Raw genomic sequence first — 21,759 nt, 5'->3', positions numbered from 1 at the left:
TAATATGAAATTTAAGTTTTTATTAAACGGTTTTTGTGAACTAGTATTGAATGGTTTGAATTAATGTTTTTTATTTTGCAATTTGGATCTAAAAGTTCTTCTACTATATATGGACCTTCATAAAATGGATCTAGTTTTCTTCTATTTTCAATTTTTAGATAAACCGTATCATTTATTTTTAATTGGATCAGGTTTGTACCTATTTCTGTTGAAATTGTTCGTTTTACTTTCTGTTCAATCAATTTATTTTTTGCAATTTCGTTCGATTTTTGTATTTTATATTTTAATTCTTTACTATATTGTTCAAAGTTGTAAACTGGTTCTATTCCTTGTTTGAAAATTTCTTGTGGTAATTTAGCTTTAACTCCAAAAACAAGTTCATGTGGAGAAAATCCATGATCTGTGTGTGGAGTAGTATTGTAGTTAAAAGCGTAAAATTTCAACCATTCATCCCAATCAGATTGATGCTCGTTAACGAAAGATCTCAGGTATTCATTTAAACATCTGTGATTTCTCTCGAGCGCTCCGATTGTCTGAGGATGATAAGCTGTACTAAATTTTTGTTTGATATGTAATATTTTGCAGATCTGATCAAAGACTTCATTATTATATTCTGTTCCTTGATCGGATCTTAAAGTTAAAAATGTTCCATATGTTAGTATGAAATCATTAACCAACGCTTTAGCGATAACATTTGCTTCTTTGGTTGGTACTGGTATTAATACAACGTATTTTGTTAGATCGCATTGAATAGTCACTGCGTATCTATTGTTATTATTACTTTTAGGTAACGGACCAACTGTATCTATTGATATAATTTCAAATGGGAATGATGGAGTTGTAGTTACTATTTGTTTTTCTTTTGTATGCTTTATGAGTTTGTTTCGTTTGCATAATTCACAGGCCTTGATGAATTCTGCAATCGATCTTTTCATATTATTCCATTTGTAAACTTCCCTTATTTGAAGATATAGTCTATGTTGTCCTACGTGTCCTCCTGTAGGTGTGTAATGATAATCGTGTAATATTTTCTGTATTACTTCCTTTTTTGTAACCATCATTGGTGGTTTATAAATTATAATTTGTATAGAATACACTAGTGTATTGGCTATATTTTTGAAATTTTCGACAGTAATCATTTTGAATATTTCGTCGTTAGTCGACAGCGCTATTTTTCCTTGATTCATTTTTACCATGATATCCTCTAATTTCAGAAGAGCAGATTCTAAAATTTGACTTCCGTTATTTAACTGTTGATGCACTTGTGCAACAATTTTACTATTTTTCTTGATTATAAACTTTAATTCATTTGCGACTACAATTGTTTCTAATTTAAGTAATTTATTTGTTTCAGAGGGGTTGTTAGTCGAGTACGCGGAGAGGTGATCAATCTCTTCTGGCGTCGACTCCCGTTCACCCGTAATAATATCATTTATTTTATTCTTTCTAGTCTCTCTAGTCATAGATCTCGTATTTACTTTTAATATATTTATATTCTTTAACTCGTCTGAGGTTGTAATTATTCTAGACAACGCATCAGCTCCTACATTTCCTTTTCCTGGAATGTATTCTATTGTGAAGTCATATTCTTCTAAATCGAGACGCATTCTGGTCAATTTAGAAGTAGGATTTTTCATTCCAAACAGATAAACCAAAGGTCTATGATCTGTCCGAACTGTGAATTTTCTTCCATACAAGTAAGGCTTGAAATAATTAATGGCCCAATGAATAGCCGTTAATTCTTTCAGAATAACAGGTTTATTTTTCTCTGCTTGAATAAATGCTTTACTTGCAAAAGCGATTGGTAAATTTCCATTTTGCGTTTGTTGAGACAGAACTGCTCCACATCCAACGTCTGAAGCATCTGTCGTCAGTATAAATTCCTTTGAAAAATCGGGATATTGTAACAATGTTGGTGATATTAAAATATTTCTCAAACTGTCAAATGCAATTTGACATTTCTCAGTCCAAACGAACGTCGTATTTTTCTTTAACAACTGATTTAAAGGATATGCCAACGTTGCGAAATTTGGCACAAATTTCCTATAATAATTACAGAATGCAACGAATCTTCTAACTTCGTCTGCATTTGATGGTACTGGATAATTCAACACAGCTTTAAATTTGGAATCATCTGGTAACATACCTTGATCAGTAATCTTATGACCTAAATATGTCACTTCTGTACTGAAAAAATTACATTTTTGTGCATTAAGTTTCAGATTATAGTATCTCAAACGTTCAAAAACTTGAGTTAGGTTTGAAAGATGATGATTAACTGAACAACCAATTATTACAATGTCATCAATATAAATGAATGCTAACTCTGGCGTCAAACCTGCCATGGCTATTGTCATCATTCGTTGAAAACTATTCGGGCTTATATTTAGTCCGAAAGGTAATCTTGTGAACTGATAATGACCATTTTTTGTTGAAAAGGCGGTGAATTTTCTAGATTCATTGTCTAGCGGTATTTGATGAAAACCTGACATGAGATCTAGAGTTGAAAAATACTTTGCTCTACCGAGTTGATCTAAGATGTCATCAATTCTCGGTAGCGGGAATTTATCCGCTAAAATCTTTTTGTTGAGTTGTCTAAAATCGACCACCAAGCGCCATTTTTTTTCATTGTCATTAGACTTCTTTGGCACCAGTAACATTGGAGAGTTATATGAAGATACTGAGGGCTCAATTATGTTGCTCTCTAACATTTTGTTCACCTGTTTGTCAATCTCGTCATGCTGTGCATGAATTGTCTTATAATTAGGAATGTATACTGGAACATTGTCATTAAGAACAATGTTCTGAGAATAAAAATTATTCTGCGAAACCACTTCCTCTGGTAAACAGAAAATATCTTGGTAGTTATTAATTAAATTCATAAATTTTTCTTTAGCATATTGCGGAATTTTTTCCATGTTAATGTTATTTAAAATTTGTTCACATCTACTTTCATGCTGACGTTTGTTTTTATTCACGTTAAGAATAACATAGTCAGTTAAACGACTTAACGTAGGTTTAAATTGAGAATAAGATATATACAATGGTTCATTATTAGTATTTATAAACTTAACGTAAGGTTTTATTGCTGAAATAATGGAGTTTCCACAAAATACTCCTGGATAAATCTCTTCAGAATGAACTACCATGTCTTCTGAGATTCTTAAATGTGGGACTCTTCTGATAACTTCGCTGCGGCTTGGTAACATAAAGCCGTCGTTTAAATTATCTTCAATGGGTATTGCTATCTGTATATTTTCTATGTTAAATGTAAGTAGCCAATATTCATAATCTACAATACATTTATAATTAATCAAGAAGTCACGTCCTAAAATACCATCCGCTTGAATAGGTAAATCGGGCGTAACTAAATGAAAATTATGGTTCAAAACTAGGCTATCGTTAAAGCATAGTGCGGTGTTAACTAAGCCTAAAGTCTCTACGCTATTTTCTGTAATACCAACTAATTTTATTTTATTATTAATATTTACAGATTGATCTGGGTTGATATTACGCGCTTTAAATAATGATATATCAGCTCCAGTATCAATGATTAAATTACAAATTGTATTCCCGGTCATGTGCACTTTGACCTGGATAAAGTTTGATGCATTTAAATTAATTGTCAATATCGGTGTGGCGGTTGGTAACAACTGACTAGTTAGTCGACGTCTAGGATCAATTGTTACTGTTGGCCAAAAAAATAATTTGGATTGGAAAATCCATTTTGTGGTATTGCTAACTGTTGGTTATTAGCGTTTTGCTGACTGTTTGGTTGATTGGATCCCGTTGCTACTTGAGCATAGCAGGGATTAACTAAGCGTTCTTGATGTTGAGTTGGAATATTGCTCGGTAGTTGCGGAATGTTTTGCTGTCTTGCGAAAAACATTCTTGCAGCTTCGAAATTTCTATTCGGGTTAAACTGACGGTTTTGGTTGTAATTTTGATTAAAACCTCTATTAAACCGATTAAAGTTTCTATTGTTCTGCTGTTGATTGTATTGGTTGTTATGATTGCTATGATTTCTATAGTTATTAAGTGGGAATCGTGGTTGATATCGATTGTTGAAATTAGTTCTTTGATTATTATTCCTCTGCGGTATCCTGTTCACGTTATTGTTTTGATATCTATTTCTGTTACTCGTGGCGTTTAGTACCACTGCGTTCGATGTTGACGTAGTAACATTTTCATTCTCCACCATTATATTAATGGCTTCCTGGAGATTGGTGAATTTACCTACTTTTAACATTATTTTTGTCTCTGAGTTTGAAGCATTCGCTACCAATGTTTGGATAGCAGCTTTTTGAGACATTTTCTTTGCGACTTCGCTCGGAATTTTTTCGGTAATATAGGTTTCAGTCAATTTTTCAGCAAGTGAATCTACTTGCTTAGTAAAATTTTGCAAATCGCTTGGAGATTTTAACTTTAGGTTATTCAGATTACTTTTAGCTGAATCTGACGTACTTTTCTCACTGCAATTGCTGATCAAAGCTTGGGTAATTCCGTCATAATCATCCGGAATTGTAGCGAATAGATTTCTCGCTTTCCCACTTAGTTTAGTTAAAATAACTTGAATAGCCGCTGCTTTGTTTTCAGCGGGTACTATTGTCTCAACTAACTTTACTGCGTCCACGAAGGATTTAACTCCTCCGGAGTTTCCATCATACGCAGGAATTAAGGTAGCCAGTTCGGCTGCTGTTTTTATATTAAGTGCCATTGATACTGCGGTATGAGCACGTTTACACCAAATGATTAATTTGGCTAAAATTTTTAATTTAAATTTTCTTTTTATTAAGTGAATATCACTGTTCGTTCTCGAGAACGAGTTAGTGGTACTCGGTGTTGCTAATTTATTATCGCTGTTTGCTCTTGAAAGCGAATCATTAATGTCGGGTTTCAGAAGAAGTTTTTTATAAGTAACTTCAGGCTCACTATCATACCCTCTTTGAGTCACTGGGGTGTTGTCCAGAATATTTATGCATTTGTTATATGTTTCCTTTAATTTAGTATAGACTTCTACTTCCTCATTCCAGTTTTCAGTTCTGATTCTATACCGTAGGGATTGTAATAAGATTTTATATTCTGTAAACAATTCCTGAAGTTGAATTGTTTTGGTTTGTATGCCCGATAATGTTCTTCCTCTAGTTTTATTTTTATATAAATTAAGATATTCTCTGTTTATGAAAGCTTCAATCTCTTTCAACCGCTCCATCTACTACTAACTAAATTCGATATGATGCAAAATCATTTGCTTAAATTTTAGCATGAACAGATTTTTAATCTTAAATTATTATATTGATTATGCAAACACAAAATTCTAGCAGTTTTTTTTTTTAATTTTAAATTATTATATTTATTATACAAACACAAGTATCACTTATCTGGCATTACTGCTGCTGTCGTGTCGTACAGGCTGGGTGACAATCGGTGATGAAGCTTGACCTCTGCTGCTGATGCGAACATTTCGATAACTGTACACTAGTGAATCCATTGATGGTGACGATTTGTTTGGTTTATTTTTATATATATTTTTTAAACACTGTTTACCTGCTTCGGGCGAGGTAGCTACCGTTAAGTTTTTTATCAAAAATGTTTCAAATTTTTTTTTTTTTACACTGTTCACCTTCTTCGGGCGAGGTAGTAGCCCATGTCACATAAGTTTATTACACGTTATTTACTCGTACTTCTTGCAAGCTTTTTGCAATTTTCAGAGCACGTTTGTTGATTTTTTGTTTTAGCAAGCTGTACGCGGTAAGTAACAGTTGTAAGCCCGTCGCGCACAATATTACCCACAACAGCACTTCGTGAGTTTCCAACGACTCACTATGTAATTGTTGCGTATTAATTATGTTCACTTGGGGGTCCGCGTTGTGGACTGTCGCAGATTTTGACTGCGTTTTCCCCATTTTAAACAATTAAACTTGCCACCATTTATTCTCACTCGGATGTTCAGTTTAGTTCAGGCAATTAAACTTGTCACTTTTATTCTCACTCGGGTGTTCAGTTCAGTTTAGACAATTAGACTTGTCACTTTTGTTCTCTCACAAAGATCGCAACTGCAAACGACATTCTCATGTTCGAAATTTTATATGCATTTGCTTGATGTCACTGATTGACACGCGTGGACAATAACTACTGATTTTCACATACACATTTTTATTCCACACTTGGTGGTGTAAAAGCAACAAACGCGCGGGGATACTAACTCCTTATTTTCACTTATTCACCCGTTCGCGCCGCTGCACGGTCGCCATAAACTATTCTAACATACATTAAACCGAGGGAACGTTCTTCTGGATATTGCAACAATCAAACATTTCACGTTAGCGTTTGAAATAAGAATGTTCTTTATTGATTCTTCCAGATACAGCAAAACCTTAATCCTAGTCATTTTAGTACAAGAGTAGAAAGTAGAGAGGGAAAACATAGCTATTCACATAATTGTCAACCAATCGTGGGCCAGCTCAATAACGCCGGTACGATTGGTGAAAGGAGATACATAACATACAAGCGTGCGCGGCAGGCGCAGTTAGCTTGTATGTTATTTTATTTATTATTTTCAGCCATGTGCGCACATCGCACTGGGCTTGGGATAGGTCTGGATAATTTACTTATGGGTGTAATTGGATACTCACTATGGCACTAGGGCATTATGCAACTCAAGTGCATTAGCTCCTTTAAGCAACTTGTGAGGTTGGAAATAATTTATTGGCTGGGAAAGAACATGACCCAGAATAACTGCTGGACATGTACTTTAGACTGGTGAGAAAATTAAAGGATTTGTTAATCGTTTTGGGACTTGTGGGAATCATGAGTGGTTTGGAAATTATGGTTTGTGAGTGGGAAACAAAGCAATACTTTGCTTTGGCTTTTCTTGAAAGCATATGGGTAAAAGGTTTCTTGGGAACATATGGGAAAAAGGTAGATTTCGTTATTAATTTATGGTCTTGGGAAAATTATCTTGAAGTTGTGGGAAATTCATAAAATTCAAAAAATTCATAATCTGGGATATACCATAAACGGCATCTGCCGACATAAAGGTGTGTCCAGTCTCTAAGTTTTTAAATGTTATCGTCCGAACAGAAGTCATGTCTGAGTTTAGAAGTAATGTCATGTGAAATAAAAGGTCCCAGTTTTTTTGTCCTGCACAATTGTCTAACCAGTATAAAATCGTTTTGTGGGAGTCGTTCATAAAAATATGTTTCGTAAAAGTACTCAAAATGTCGGCAGCTTTCCTTCCACTTATTGTCTCATTCCACAGCACTGCATGAGCTGGCCCGTTCTTTGAGCCTCCCAGTGGGGCGAAAAATTTCGAAAAAATCACCTCCTTGAACCCCTCCATGCGGGGAAGCTGAATCACCTGCAACAAAAGAACATTGGTCAATTTTTAGGTACTGCATAGATATTAGATTTGATTCTACCTTCTGGAGGTCTACGGATACTACCAATCCTATTAGGTTATGCCTGTCCTTTTCGTATTCATTGCAGGAAGAAATGAAAGCCAGCTTGTGATCCTTCCAACGCGCACACTCATCGCAATCGTCAGAATTCTCATTATGAGTTCCATTTTCCTTCTCGTCATCGCTTTTGTAAACCTCCAGTTGATATTCTATTCCGGCAGAATCACCATCAATTATCTCCCTATTTTTCGTATGCTTGCTTATCTTCATGTGCTCATCTGCTGAGCGACATTTCTCGCAGAGCTCGTTTCCAAGTTTCGTGAAGCGAATGTTCATGCTTTGTAATATCCTCCGGTAAAACCAGTAATTGCAGGATGGCAGATTACTCATCTTCCTACTGTTATTGAAACGTTCGAACATTTTTTTACATGAGACATCAGAAGGAAGGTACAATGCATTTGGCGAATGCTGTCTCCGGTAATGAGACACCGTCGGGGAGTATGCCAGAATGTCTTGCCTGACTTCTTGTTTAAGAGGATTTTCACGCTTTTCATCAGGTTTCGCCATGTTCCTTTTCTTTTCAGAACCCTGGTGAAATCTGTAAATGAAATTACTGAAAATTGTTGCAAAGTTAATACAGTCTTGAGCTTTTCTGAAGAATTACCTAGATCTTACTTGCTGCCAGTCTGGTACCTTAAGGTATTCAGATAAAATGTGGCACAAACTTTTTGCCTGACCGCTTGATCGTCATCAGAAGAATACGAAAAAGTACAACTTCTTTTACTGCCCTCCAACTTATCACGCATCTGCCGACGTTTCACATTTTCGCGGTTCGTACTTTGTAAGACAAACAACTTTCGATCCACCATAGGGAGACTCCAGTAAAATTGGTTGATTTCCAAACGCCTCTCTGGGGTAATTACTAATGCGCAATTTAGGTAACATTTGCAATCAATGTTTTTCCAATTATGCATTTTGCGTTTCCGCACCTGGGTCCGTAACGATGCAAATTGATGCAGGTCCGAAATCGGATCACCCACCGAGCACTCACTTTCTTCTAAGTCATACTCTTGAAGCAATTCCAAAGCATTTTTATGCATTTTTCAAACTAGACAAACTAAAATGGCAAACTAGACTGCCCAGGTGCACCAACGTCACTTTTCGTGCAAAATGTTGAAATGGTTTTGCTATTTTGCAAGGGAAGTGACGTTGGCGTTAGAACTCAATGCATTTACATAAACGAACGTGTTGGAGCAATGAGATAGGTTTTTCAACATATTTACTCAGATTCTATCAGATCAGATTGCGCAATAAAGCACTTCTGTGAATTTGCGAACGATTTAGAAGAAATCGCTTCTGGAGCGACCTTGTGCTTTCGGCGCTTACGTCAAAATCCCAGCCCACGGCTGCGCTGGTCTCTCATCTCATCAAACAATATCAAAAGTGTAAATTTTGAAAATACAAATTTACAGTGTTTAGTCTTATGTCACCATTTGGTACAAACCCTAGAACTGTATACCTTCCGGATTTGTAGAAATTTATTATTAATAGTTTTTTCTCCCGACAATCGTTATATATAAATTAAAAACTGTATTTGTTTTTTTTTTGTAATCTGTAGATATTCGAAACGATGTTGCAACAAACTCCTTCTGAAGTGTTTTGTAAGTTACATGCTGTTGCTGGCGATGTCGGAGAAGAAAATTTAGGATTGTCTCCAGACGATAGATTCACGCTGGTGAGAACAATTGATGTTGTATTTCATTCTGCGGCAACATTGGATTTTCAAGCTGCGTTAAGACCCACCGTGCAAATTAATTTATTGGGTTCACGGAGAGTAATGCAACTTTGCACTGAAATGCAAAATCTAAAGGTAAGTAAAGCTGCGCGATCATCTGTGTATCGAAGAGGAGTACCATAACGTGAAGTGGAGTGGGGCTATATATATACTCAAAATATCGTCCCCTTAATGCTAGAACTAGATAACTCGAAAATTGACGTTTCGAGGAAAACGAGTTTGAAAATTTGACGTATTCTGGTGATGATGATTCAAATGCAATTATTAAAGGTTCAGATTTTATGAAACGCATCCATATCGTTTCAGGCCCGTTATAGCAACGTAAAAATCAACAAAAACCCGAGTTATTTAGTTTTACTACAAAATACGCTTGTTTTTCGTTGAGATATCTAGTTTTTTAATTGATGAATAACACTTTTTCTTGTAATCGTGTTTCAATGAGTTTTGGATATGTTATAGAGCTCGACGCTATAAATATGATGGCATACTTAACTCAGAATCGACAAATTTCGAGTTATCTAGTTCTAGCATTAAGGGGACGATATGTCGAAGGAGTCATTAACTTTGTTAATATTAATGTTTCCAGTTCCGTTTTTTGCTAGTGATACAATACTTTCCGTTCGAACTATACATATTTGAGGAGCTTTAGCATAGAACAATTTATCTCAATGTTCGTCTTGTACTATTTTCAGTGTATGGTACACGTGTCAAGCGCATATGTAAATTCATACCTGAAAGAGGCTGATGAAAAACTTTATCCAGCACCTGAAAATGCAGAAAAAATAATTGATTTAGTGAATACTTTAAGTGATGAAGCTCTAGATCAGTTAACTGATAGGTATGTATAACAGAGTAAAATAGTAATATCCTAAAATAACTTTGCGAGGTAAGTAAAAAAAACAACAACTTAAAACGACAGAAGACTAACCGCAGTTGGCTATTCCCGTATACTAACAGTTCATCGCGAAAATAGCTTCAGCCGTTAAAGAGATTGCAGAAACTAACAATTGTTGTAAAATCGGTGAAATGACTTCCGGTAACTCGGCAAAAAGTTAGATGATATAAAGGCACCGGGTAACATATTTGTAAACAAATGAACAAATAAATGGTTTTTGAAATAATTATTGTTCGCTCCTAAATAACTATGATTCGTTATGAAACCTCTGACAAAACTTTCAATAAGCAATAACCTAGATTTTTTTCTCTTATATTCCAAAAGGTTGTTAAAAGATCATCCAAATACCTATACCTTCACTAAACACCTGGCTGAGCATGAAGTAAACAAATGTGCAACATTATTTCCGTGTGGTATTGTTCGCCCTAGCATGAGTAAGTTTTTCTTATTGAAGTGTATCCGTGCATTGAAAAATACAGTAATTTCAAATAAATTTTCTCTTTGAAAATACCTCAAATAAACTCAACGTAAACAAAGTTTAATTTATTTTTTGCAGTCACTGGAGCATGGAAAGAGCCTGTGCCTGGATGGACCATTTCTAAAAACGGTCCACAAGGCTTTCTTATGGGTGCTGCTAAAGGTGTAATTAGACGATTACCGGTGGGAACTGATCTTATATATGATTACATTCCGGTGGATACTGTCGTTAACCAAATATTAGTTACAGGATGCTACATAGCTGATACTAGGTAAAATTATTGCACTGCGTAAGGGCATTTTCAGCGGTGGTCTATTTTTGAAACAACTTTATACTAGATTTACACCAGCGAAACCTGAATAGAACCAGCTATTAGGGCATCTTCAGCGGTGGTCTATTTTTGAAACAACTTTATACTGGATTTACACCAGCAAAACCTGAATAAAACCAGCTAATATAGACCAACTTATCGTTCTCCGCACCGGTGTTGTATATCTTGTTGTTTTAAACCGCTGACATCTGGCACTTTGTAACAATTCAATACCCCATGCTATCAGTTAATGAGACTTGTTATAATAACAAGCACTCAATATTTAACAAACGGAAATTCGCTGATTTTTTCGCACATAAAACGATTACTTTGGCAAGACACTTTATATCCACAAGACTTTATGGATTTGACGGTTTGACCCGAGCGTCAGTGACATTTCTCAGGAAGGATTGGTATGATCGAAAAATTTCTGCTACAAGTAGGGCTTCGGAGGATAGCGAAAAATATTTGATCGCGTAGATGTTTTCGTCTCATCAATCCTTCAAAATCTTGCAGTTCTTCAAACTTGGGTTGGGTTTTGAGGATATTGGGTGGCATTGCGCAGCTCGATTCGAACGATTTTCACTATTTTCGAGTAGGTCACATATAGACTGTTCCGAAAATTATAAATACATCTTCTTTCTTGAATAAAACAAAAAATACAGGATTTTTCGGGTCATTTTATTCTGAAATATAGATAATAAGTGTTTTCTTTCCAGTTTCAATTCAAGTTGGGATTATTTTTCGTAGGATACGCGAGTTCTCTAACTTTTCTCTTAACACTACTCATAAGCTTTTGCACAGTGTGTTCTCCGACCATTTTTACCACTTCAAGCCAATCTTTTTTAAATTTTTCACATCGTCCGCTGGTTTGACATATTTCCTCAGCTTTGCCTTGGTCAAAGCCCAAAAAGTTTCAATAGGGCGAATTTCAAGGCAGTTTGGAGGATCCATCTCCTTTGGGACACATGTGACATTATTTGTTTTATACCGTAATACCGTTTATAGTAATGGCAGGAAGCAAGATCGGGCCAAAAGATTGGAGGATTGTTATGCTGCTTAACCATGGGTAACAACCTTTTCTGCAAACATTCTTTCACGTAAATTTTACCATTCATTGTGTCATTCGTAATGAATGGAAGAGATATTTTCCCGCATTCACAAATGGCCTGCCAAACCATTACCTTCTTGCCGAATTTTCCGGTGTAAATGGCTTTCACTGGTCCAGGGACATCCTTTCCCTTCGGTGATGCATAAAATTGCGGTCCTGGCAGAATCTCATAGTCCAGTTTTATGTAGGTTTCGTCATCCATGATAACACACCCCATTTTTTAGGTCAGAAATTTGTCATAAAGCTTCCGAGCTCTCGGTTTTACAGATTCAGCTTGTTTTGGATTTCGTTTTGGCTGCTTCTGCTTCCGACGGGTCTGCAGACCCATTCTTCCCTTGGTACGCATAACGTTACTCGCCGAGGTTCCAAGCTTTCTCGCCACATCTCGTACTGATACTGAAGGATGCCGCTTGTAGTATTCCTTAACCTTTTTGTCCATTGTGGGATCAACAGGCCCGGGTTTTCTACCACGTCTTGGGGCATCAGTAAATGTGCACTCTTCACAATACTTCCGCAATGCGGTTTGAACTGCTCCGACACTTATACCTTCTTCTCTGGCTAATTTTCTTATAGAAAGACCACTCACGGTGCCCCATTTGTGCACAATTCGCTTTCTTTGCTCGGGAGAAAGGCCACGCATTTTCAAAATTTCGCGTTAAATGTTAGGAAAAATGACAGCATCTGTTTCTTTTGGCTGTAAACAACAGGACGCAGCCAACGTTTGGTTGAATACTGCACGTTATTTGAAATGACGGTTGATCGTAAGTGTATTTATAATTATCGGAACGGTCTATACTGCCAGCTTTGCTTCAAGCTTAAAACGAGCTGTCATTGTCATTTGTCCTGCAGCTCATCTAACCCGCAAAGTCGAAAAAATACGAAAAACGAAACATAACGCCCCCCAGCGATCATTTAGTTTGTTCGAGTTGCTCCAAACGAAATGCGCAATGTCATCCCAGCATTTTGAACGTTATCAGTTCAGTGTCTTCGAGGAAAATTTTTCTGGCCTCTCAAGGTCTCCTATAGTCCCACTATAATTAAGGCGATTAACAAATAGCCAACATATTTGTCATCCTGGTGGCTGATGGTTGCAAACCAAGTAGTCGAACCTACGGTTATGGTCTTTCAAAATTCCCCCTTTTGCTGGTCGGTTTTCTTGAAGCCAAAAACGACAAACCTGTTCATATTCTTCTTCAGAAAAGCCACAAACATGAATTGTGAATTGTCATAAAAAAAAACCTTTGTTTTGTTTATTCCCCAACACTAGCAAAACGCTTATATGGAAATAGCTGAGAATGAGGTATTCAATAAAAATATGACAATTTACCCACCTATTGGCAGCGTACAAAGGGTTTTAGAACGATCTATTTCTTGTTCCAAAAAGTGACAAAAATAGACCAAAACGTATACCAGTTTCAATTTTTTTCAATTTAAATCTGGTATAAAACAAAATTTACACCACCGGTGCAGCAGTGAATTCAAGTTTGTTCCAAAAAAAAAAATAGAACAAAACAACGATTTGGACCACCGCTGAAGATGCCCTTAAAGACCAACTTTTCGTTCTCCGCACCGGTGTTGTATATCTTGTTGTTTTAAACCGCTGACATCTGTCACACTGTGCCGTGTCAAATAAATGTTGTGTGAACAAAAAAAAATCTGTCATACTGTCAACAATTCCCTACCCTATGCTATCAGTTTATGAGACTTGTTATAATAAAAAGCACTCAATATTTAACAAACGGAAATTCGATAATTTCTACGCACATTAAACGATTACTTTGGCAAAACACTTTATATCCACAAGACTTTATGGATTGACGGTTTGACCCGAGCGTCAGTGATATTTCTCAGGACGGATTGGTATGATCGAAAAATTTCCGCTACAAGTGGGGCTTCGGAGGATAGCGAAAAAATTTGATCGCGTAGATGTTCATCTTCCGTTTTCGTCTCACCAATTTTTCAAAATCTTGCAGTTCTTCGGTTCGGTTTTGAGGATATTGAAACAAGCCTGTATTTGGAACGTTTTCAGTTCAGTGTCTTCGAGCAACATTTTTCTGGCCTCTTGAGGTCTCCTCTAGTCCCACTACAATTGAGGCGATTAACGAACAGCCAACATATTTGTCATCCTGGTGGCTGATGATTGCAAACCAAGTAGTTGAACCTACGGTTATGGTCTTCCAGAATTCCCCCTATTGTTGGTCGGTTTCCCTGAAGCCAAAAACGACAAACCTGTTCAGATTCTTCTTCAAAAAAGCCACAAAAATTAATTATGAATTGTCATGAAAAATCTTTGCTTTGTTTATTCCCCAACACTCGTGAAACGCTATATAGAAATAGCTAAAAATGAGGTATTCAATTAAAATATTACATTTTACCCACCTATTGGCAGCGTACAAAGGGTTTTAGAACGATCTATTTCTTGTTCCAAAAAGTGACAAAAATAGACCAAAACGTATAACAGTTTGAAATTTTTTCAATTTAGATCTGGTATAAAACCAAAATTTACACCACCGGTGCAGTAGTGAATTTGTGTTTGTTCCAAAAAAATAGAACAAAACAATGATTTGGACCACCGCTGAAGATGCCCTAATGTGATGAAATCGAACTTTAGTTATCCCTAGTGAGATAGTCTGCGTCAAATTGACTCCTCGCTTTCATTGACTTTGCCCTTATCTTTTCCGAATAGTGCGAATCCTTTTTCGTTTTTCAAAAGATTGAATTCTGGTATTTGTTATGTATAGATGTGTTAACACTGTAATGTTCACTCATTCCTAAATTTTAAACAAAAACTTGCATTTCAGAAGATTTAAAGTTTACACATCAATGTAACGCCAGAATAAGATTATCTTTCCAGAGTTAGAATCGTTAAAATGAAGTGCTATTAGCTGTCATTTTCGAGTTTACAAAAATCTTTTAAAAATTATTTTGTAACTTATTTATTCTTTCATCTATTTCATTTAGTCATGTTAAATAGAATTTTAACAAATTCCGAGAAAATTGTGTTTTGCGTCATACTTTGAGGATAGATAGTAAAATTTTCTTAAAATACTCGTAGGCTTTGCTCAACGCACAACAAATAAAAAAATATAAATTGTTTGACTGTACAGTTTTCACAATAATCCTCATTTTTTTTACCGTTCTAACCATTGCACGTTGAGAATAAACGAGCCCAAATTCCCAATCAATTAATGCCGCTGAGCTAGCAACCTGAAATATAGCATTTTTCATGTAAAGTTGGTGAATAAATCTATTGGTGACGGTTTCAGGGCACGGGCAAAGGTCTGTATTTTCAAAAATACGAAAAAATAGGGTGAAAAGGGGCAAAATAGACCATTTTCCGTGTCCTGTATAAAATTGAACCATCACCAATCGATTTAGTGACCAATTTCACATGAGAAAGGCTATATTTCAGGTTGCCAGTCTAGCGGCAATTATTTAGTGGAATAACCGGAACCCACATTTTCACTTAATAATCGCCGCTGGACTAACAACCTGAAATATAGAATTTCTTATGTAAAATTGGTCAATAAATCGATTGGTGATGGTTTTGTTTTGTGCAGGGCACGGAAAATGGTCAATTTTCCCCTTTTCACCCTATTTTTGTGTATTTTTGGAAAAATAGACCTTTTCCCGTGCCCTGCACAGTATGAAACTATCACCAATCGATTTATTGACCAATTTTACATAAAAATGTAATATTTCAGGTGGCCAGCCCAGTGGCTTCTAATTAGTGGGAATTTTGGTTTATTTTTTTTCCAGCGTGCATTGCTTGTATTTACTGTTTTCGCCTTAGATTTGTATGAGCATAGAAACATGCTGTTTTCATACTGAATATTCAGGTTATAAAATTTACTTTTCTGTGATTTTTGTCTTCTTTTCTGCTGGAAGTGACTCTATATTTTTTTAAGCAACATATGTATTCACCGAAATTTATATGTTTTCAGGTCCAAAGAACTCACCATTTACCATTGTACATCAAGTACATGTAATCCCTTCCGATGGAACTCAGTTAAAGACCAAGTCAATGAATACCTGCATAAATATCCTCTAAAGTCTGCCATTTGGTAAGTATATTGTTTGTATACTAGTTGGCCCATCGTGGCTAACGACTTTTTTAATGCATCTCGGATCATAACACTTACTACAAAGGTTAGTATTTTATCTAATGTGAATACTTCTCAAAAAGTGAGATATCATATGACTCGTCAAATCGAGTTTAAGATAAAATTCACAATCGTAATATCGAGCTCGATTCAGATGGCACACGCTGGTTGTAATTTTAACTATTAACCTCAACCACGTAAAGCTTCGTTCAGCGTACCGTGAACACGCTTGGATTGGTTCCTTGATTTGAGTCCAATCCACACCCAGCTTCCCGTGTGGAAACCATGCACAGAACGAAAATTTTTCGATTATTTGATCATTTAAAAAAAACTTACTAAATTATTCAATTGTTTGATATTATGTTTCAAGTAAAGCTTTGAATTCACTGCACTCACAATCAGGGATCGTCTAACTACTCAGAGCTGTGCAAAAAATCTTCGTGCGACTCGCAGAAAAAAGCTATCTTCGGTAAGGGACACATAGAACCTAACGAAATTTGGAGGGAAAATCCTGGTGAGGTAATAAACTTCATACGAAGTGCGTTGCTCAACTGGGATAAATGTGCAATGTAGCAAGGACATCAACTCGCCAAATAGTGATGTACCTGTTCGTACGCACTTAGAGTAAGTTGAAGCATACCACAATATATCACACAATGGTCGCAGTGGTTCAGTCTTCTACAAGGGAAACAAATGGTTTCAACGAAAAATGTGTTCGTCATGCTCATATTATGAGTGATGTATTGAAAATTAAATATTTGTATGAACAAGCTTTGAAACTCACTAATATATCCTTACAAAGTTTCGAAATTTCATTACACTTTCTAGTGCGTATGAAAAGTCATGTCATCTTTGTTTCAAAGAGAATATTAGCAAAGGGCTGCTTTTCTCTTCGCGTATCTCTTTATAACACAGTCTCTAGTTTCATCCAAAGGATGGTTTTATGGAAAATTTGTTTGAAGCAGGGCCGGCGTTTCATGTGGGTAGTATGGGTAGAAGTACCCACTCGGAAAATATCCATGTGGGTACTTACCCACACGGAACTATCGGACAAAACCGAAAAAAAGTAATGTTGCGAGCGACAGATTTTTCGATGGATATTGTTGAGCGAGAGGTTATAAATCTATAGATTTATGTACAGTTGTAAAATTTCTCAGACAAAAGGATTATTTTTTCAATTGTTTCATTTACGATAGAAAAATTTACTTACGATAGAGTTCTAAATTTCATTTACGATAGAGTTCTAATGATTACCAGTGTTTTCTCGTAAAAATTTCCCATGCCAAATTTGAGCTCAATCGGACTTCGGGAAGTAGACCCTAAAAGCGCTCAAAATTATAGTTTTTTGATCTCTTGAGTGTTCTGATGTAGCTCGAGTCTCCCCACGCAAAAGTTTCCACGTCCCTGAATTTTTGAAGTAGAATACTTCTCTCAGGAAGTTCGGCTACATAGGGATGTGAAATGAAAATCTAAAACCGAAAAAAGGGAAAAATATGTCCAATTTCAAATGCTAATAAATCGGTTAGTATTCGATGGATTTCCTTCGTTCTTGCAGCAATAGATTGGAAAACCTTCTAAGATTCTTCCCAAAATAAGATAATTGTAATTTTATTATTCACACTATTGTACTATTGAAAATAGTCAAGCCTTGTCAAAACGAAAAATTCGACCTCTGATTGGTCGTTATATGCTTGCTTCCCAAGCACGGTCGACAGGATTATATACCTTGCAATTGAAAACATGCTATTTGGCCTATATAAGAGCCAGTTTCAGCCGGAGCCGCTCATAATAGTTCTAGACAGCGACAACAGCAGTCGTCCTTCCTTAGCAGCAGCACTAGCCCTGTGGTTGGTCACCACGTCTCAGGAGCAGCGCGGTTTTTCTCAGCGTGTGTCGCCAGACAGCCATTATTCCCCCCGTGTTGGGGCAGCATGAAGATTGCCATCAGGAAATCCAATTTTGGAAATCAAAATGCCTTTTTGAAGGCAAATAAACAAGTCATTGAAAGTTAATATTTTTGTCAACGCAAGCAAGTATTCTGTGTTGCATCCTAGCAGTTTAAATTTGTCGCACCCGTCTAATTTACTGAATGTGAAATAGCTTCCACAGTGCATGTTGTCCGTGTATCTCAATTACCCCAATGTTAGGGCAGCTTGTAATTAGCAACCGATTTTGAACCGCAAAATGCTTTTTTCAAGGCAAATAAAAAAATAATTGAAGGTTAATAATTTTCTGGCATCAACACAAGCAGACATTCTGTGCGGGATGCAATCAAATTCTGTTGTAGTTGTCCAATTTTTACTTTATTTAGTAATCCCCCCACTGTAGGGGCAGCGCAAAGGCTGCGATCAGCATGACCAACTTTGAATAACAAACGGTTAACGTTTATTCACTAAAAATTCATCCAATTCGAAACAGGTTTTTGTCTGAGTACAATAATTCGCACAAAAAGACATTAAAAATGTTACCGCATTATTAGACGCGTTTCTCCAGTCATGCCTCTTGAACGTGAAGGTTCCCTATCACAGACATAGATTTCGTGCTCCAGCACGTTACAACACGTGGAAATTGTCTTTTTACTAGTCCTGCCCATAATTCTAAAATTGGCTAATATGCCATTTTTACCAAAATCGAGAAAACAGTTTCTCGTGATGGTACACACCCTAAACAAGGTCCCTACGGAAGCCGATTGTCAAAAAATGCATTTGGGAAGGCAGCAAACGTGAAACAATTTTGGCTAATATCCAGAATAATTGAGAATTTGGCTAATATCCAATATCCAATTTGAACCTGTGGCATGTTCACGAACCAGTGTATTATTACTGAACTGTGTTTCTTTTAACTTTCGAAAGTGTTTACATTTAAAAAAATGATATTTAGCTCTTTGATTAGGAGTATTATTAATAAAGTTAAGATTCAGATTTCATTTTGGATTTGATGAGAAAAAATAGGAAAGTGGATTGTGAGATTACCATGAATAATAATATTTTCGTTATATTATTATATTGCCGCACGTAACAATTGTCTCGTCGTCCTTCTCATCCTCACCTGTGCTTCCGTGTTGTTTTATTGAATTTGAAACCATTTGCATCACCAACGAGTACGATATAATTCACATCGTATGGAATATTGGCCGAATTGCACACCGTTTTGTCAACTGACCTTTCGTTTATAATTGAAAAGAACGGCTACTGTGTTAAAAATACGTGGCGGATGGAATTTTTCTACAGATTTCTCTGTTTCAACTCAACGGCAAGGGTCCAGCATATATGAAGGGTGACATACTCAATAAAAAAGTTGTCATGAGCAGTCAAAATATGTTGTACCGATAGAAAACTTTCAAAGGTTTTTCTCGATTTGATGCCTACGGCATATTAGCCAATTTTTGAATTATGGGCAGTAGTGCAACATTTCTTGGAAGTGTTTTATTATTCTCGGGTAAGAGACTACGAGTGCATTTATTGCATTTATTGAGAAATCCATCGGAAGTGTATTCAGTGCTATGTCTAAATATATGAACGCCAAATACAAGCTCGGAAACGCGCGAAGGACCAGCATGGGGGAAGTGCATCGAAGAAACCAAGTACCAGTACGGAGGTCAATTTAAAAGCAGCCAGAGGTAACACGTGTCCAACCTCTGGTTGGGACGCTGGAGAAGGGCCTTCTACTAGAGGTAGGAGACATCGAACCATTTTTAGGACAACCAAACAAATGAATTGAAGATTTAATATTTTCTTGTTCTGAGCTTTAACCAAAGGTTAATTATCTTAATTTGAATTCGCATGTACATATACTCTGACTGTTGAAACTTGTTTGCGCCGCAAAGAGTTTGTACTTTTCCTGTTCAGTGAGGTCGTATTTATATGTGCAAACTGAAATTGAGTAGTACTTCAACTTCGTTTGCACAGAATTTTCCATACTGCCAATGAGCGGTCAGCATTTATTTACTAGGAAAAATGACTGACAGGCAAGCAGCCGGGTTATCTTTCTTGTAAAAGTATTCTACTTCAACCTTGCGGTCGTGGCTTTGCACACAACCTTCCTGTGATTTTTTTTATTTTCAAACAAATTTTTATAAAATAACATCAGATCTATTTCATGCATTTCTAAAAGAATTGCTATCAAAAAAATTCGATTCCGGAAACTACAAGAACTACTCTTGTGCGTTTCTAGGTTGGTCAAAAATGTAAGACTTTCACGACTGTAAGTGAAACCTCGTCAGAAGTCCGATTAAGCTCAAATTTTGGATGGAGACTTTTTTCGAGAAGACAAAATTGTTGAGCCCTAACTTTTGCAATAAAAATGCTCCAAAAATGCCGATTTTTCATGGGTTTACCTTCACACGCACTGACGAAACTACCCATACATTATCAATCATAGTAACCCATGAGTCAGCAGAAAAAAATTGACTCGAACTCTAACCGTAATGGTGAAAACAGTGAAGCTACTCCGTTGAGAAGTGTGCGCGATCAAAGAATCCGCCGCGTCGAAAACGGACATCGTACGGAAAAGGGATACCTGTTATGCTTGTTCCGACATCTATAACATCTTGGCACTGTTGAACTACAATCAGAGCATCGAAAGAAAGACCGGTTCCATATGGCCCTGAGCGATAAGAAACTCCAAAGAATGCTGAAGAGGAAGACCGAGGGAAAAGTGGCCACATCGCTGCGTACGCTTGATCGGGAGGTCCGTGCAACCGGCCAAACAGTGGAAAAGTACTTGGCGAACATGGACATCAGAAAGCGACAGTCCTGTCCATTGGTCTCGGAGCTGCAGCAAAGACGCAGTGTCAGCGGCTGAATTAGATGGTCGAGTCGATTTCTCCGGCGAATCGCGACGTGATGATAGTGGTGCACGCCGAGGCCTATCTCACCCTGGATGGCAACGACTGGCAGGGCACTCCGTATTTTACTTCGCCCACGAAGGAAGTGAGCTGTGAGATGAAATTCATTTCACACACCAATTTCCCAAAAAGGTGCTGCTGTTGCTGACAATCAGTGTGAAGCTCCGTACTGGCCGTGATCGGGAAAGTTTATAGTACGAAGGGCCTGCCGGAAGTTGCGTCGTACATTAAAAAATACCATAGGGTCGAATACGCGGTGCTCTGGCCGGATCTGGAGTCGGCCCACTAATCAATGCAATCGTTGGAGGAGATGAAGCAACTGAAAATTGATGTGGTACTCAGGTCGGCCAACCCACCCAACGTTCCCCAGCTGCGTTCCATCCAGAGTTTCTTAACAAACCAGAAGCGTAAGACTTACTCCAACAATTTTGATGCGAAAATTGAGGAGGAATTGATAAATAAAACGAAGAAAAATTCAAAAACCTTCACGCCCCCACACTTCCATCATGTTCCGGTAAACTCCCGGAAAGCCGCTCGCAAGGGCGTGGAATTGCTTTTGCAAGTGAGCCTATATAATTAACTTCCATGGGAAAAAATCTATCACCATCCAAAAAAAGTCCATGTTTTTATGCAAACATTACTACTGAACGAAATTCGTAAATCTAATTTCTCTCAAACATTCTATTGGCACCCTATTGTTAGGTATCAGTAGGTCGCACCAGGCCCCTCCCCCCTCCCCCCGGCTACGCCTTTGTCACCCATGAACCTTTCCTATTCCTTACTACCCACTCGGGAAAATAATGTGACGCCGGCCCTGGTTT

At 36.9% G+C, this 21,759-nt stretch overlaps 1 protein-coding gene across 3 annotated transcripts in view; it reads left to right on the top strand.

Annotated features, from left to right (window-relative positions):
• LOC129733019 (putative fatty acyl-CoA reductase CG8306) overlaps positions 1-21,759 on the top strand; it is a 95,566-nt gene that overhangs the window by 45,510 nt on the left and 28,297 nt on the right. For all 3 annotated transcript variants that reach the window (XM_055694559.1, XM_055694557.1, XM_055694558.1), the window contains exons 4-8: positions 9,019-9,270; positions 9,888-10,033; positions 10,415-10,524; positions 10,647-10,839; positions 15,934-16,053. In XM_055694559.1, the coding sequence (XP_055550534.1) occupies positions 9,019-9,270; positions 9,888-10,033; positions 10,415-10,524; positions 10,647-10,839; positions 15,934-16,053 (821 nt within the window). The remainder of the gene's footprint in view (positions 1-9,018; positions 9,271-9,887; positions 10,034-10,414; positions 10,525-10,646; positions 10,840-15,933; positions 16,054-21,759) is intronic.

This window comes from Wyeomyia smithii, chromosome 3 (genome assembly GCF_029784165.1).
Source record: "Wyeomyia smithii strain HCP4-BCI-WySm-NY-G18 chromosome 3, ASM2978416v1, whole genome shotgun sequence".
Classification (NCBI taxonomy): Eukaryota; Metazoa; Arthropoda; class Insecta; order Diptera; family Culicidae; genus Wyeomyia; species Wyeomyia smithii.
Note: the sequence above shows the minus strand (reverse complement) of the source record. Positions and strands in the feature narration are given on the sequence as shown.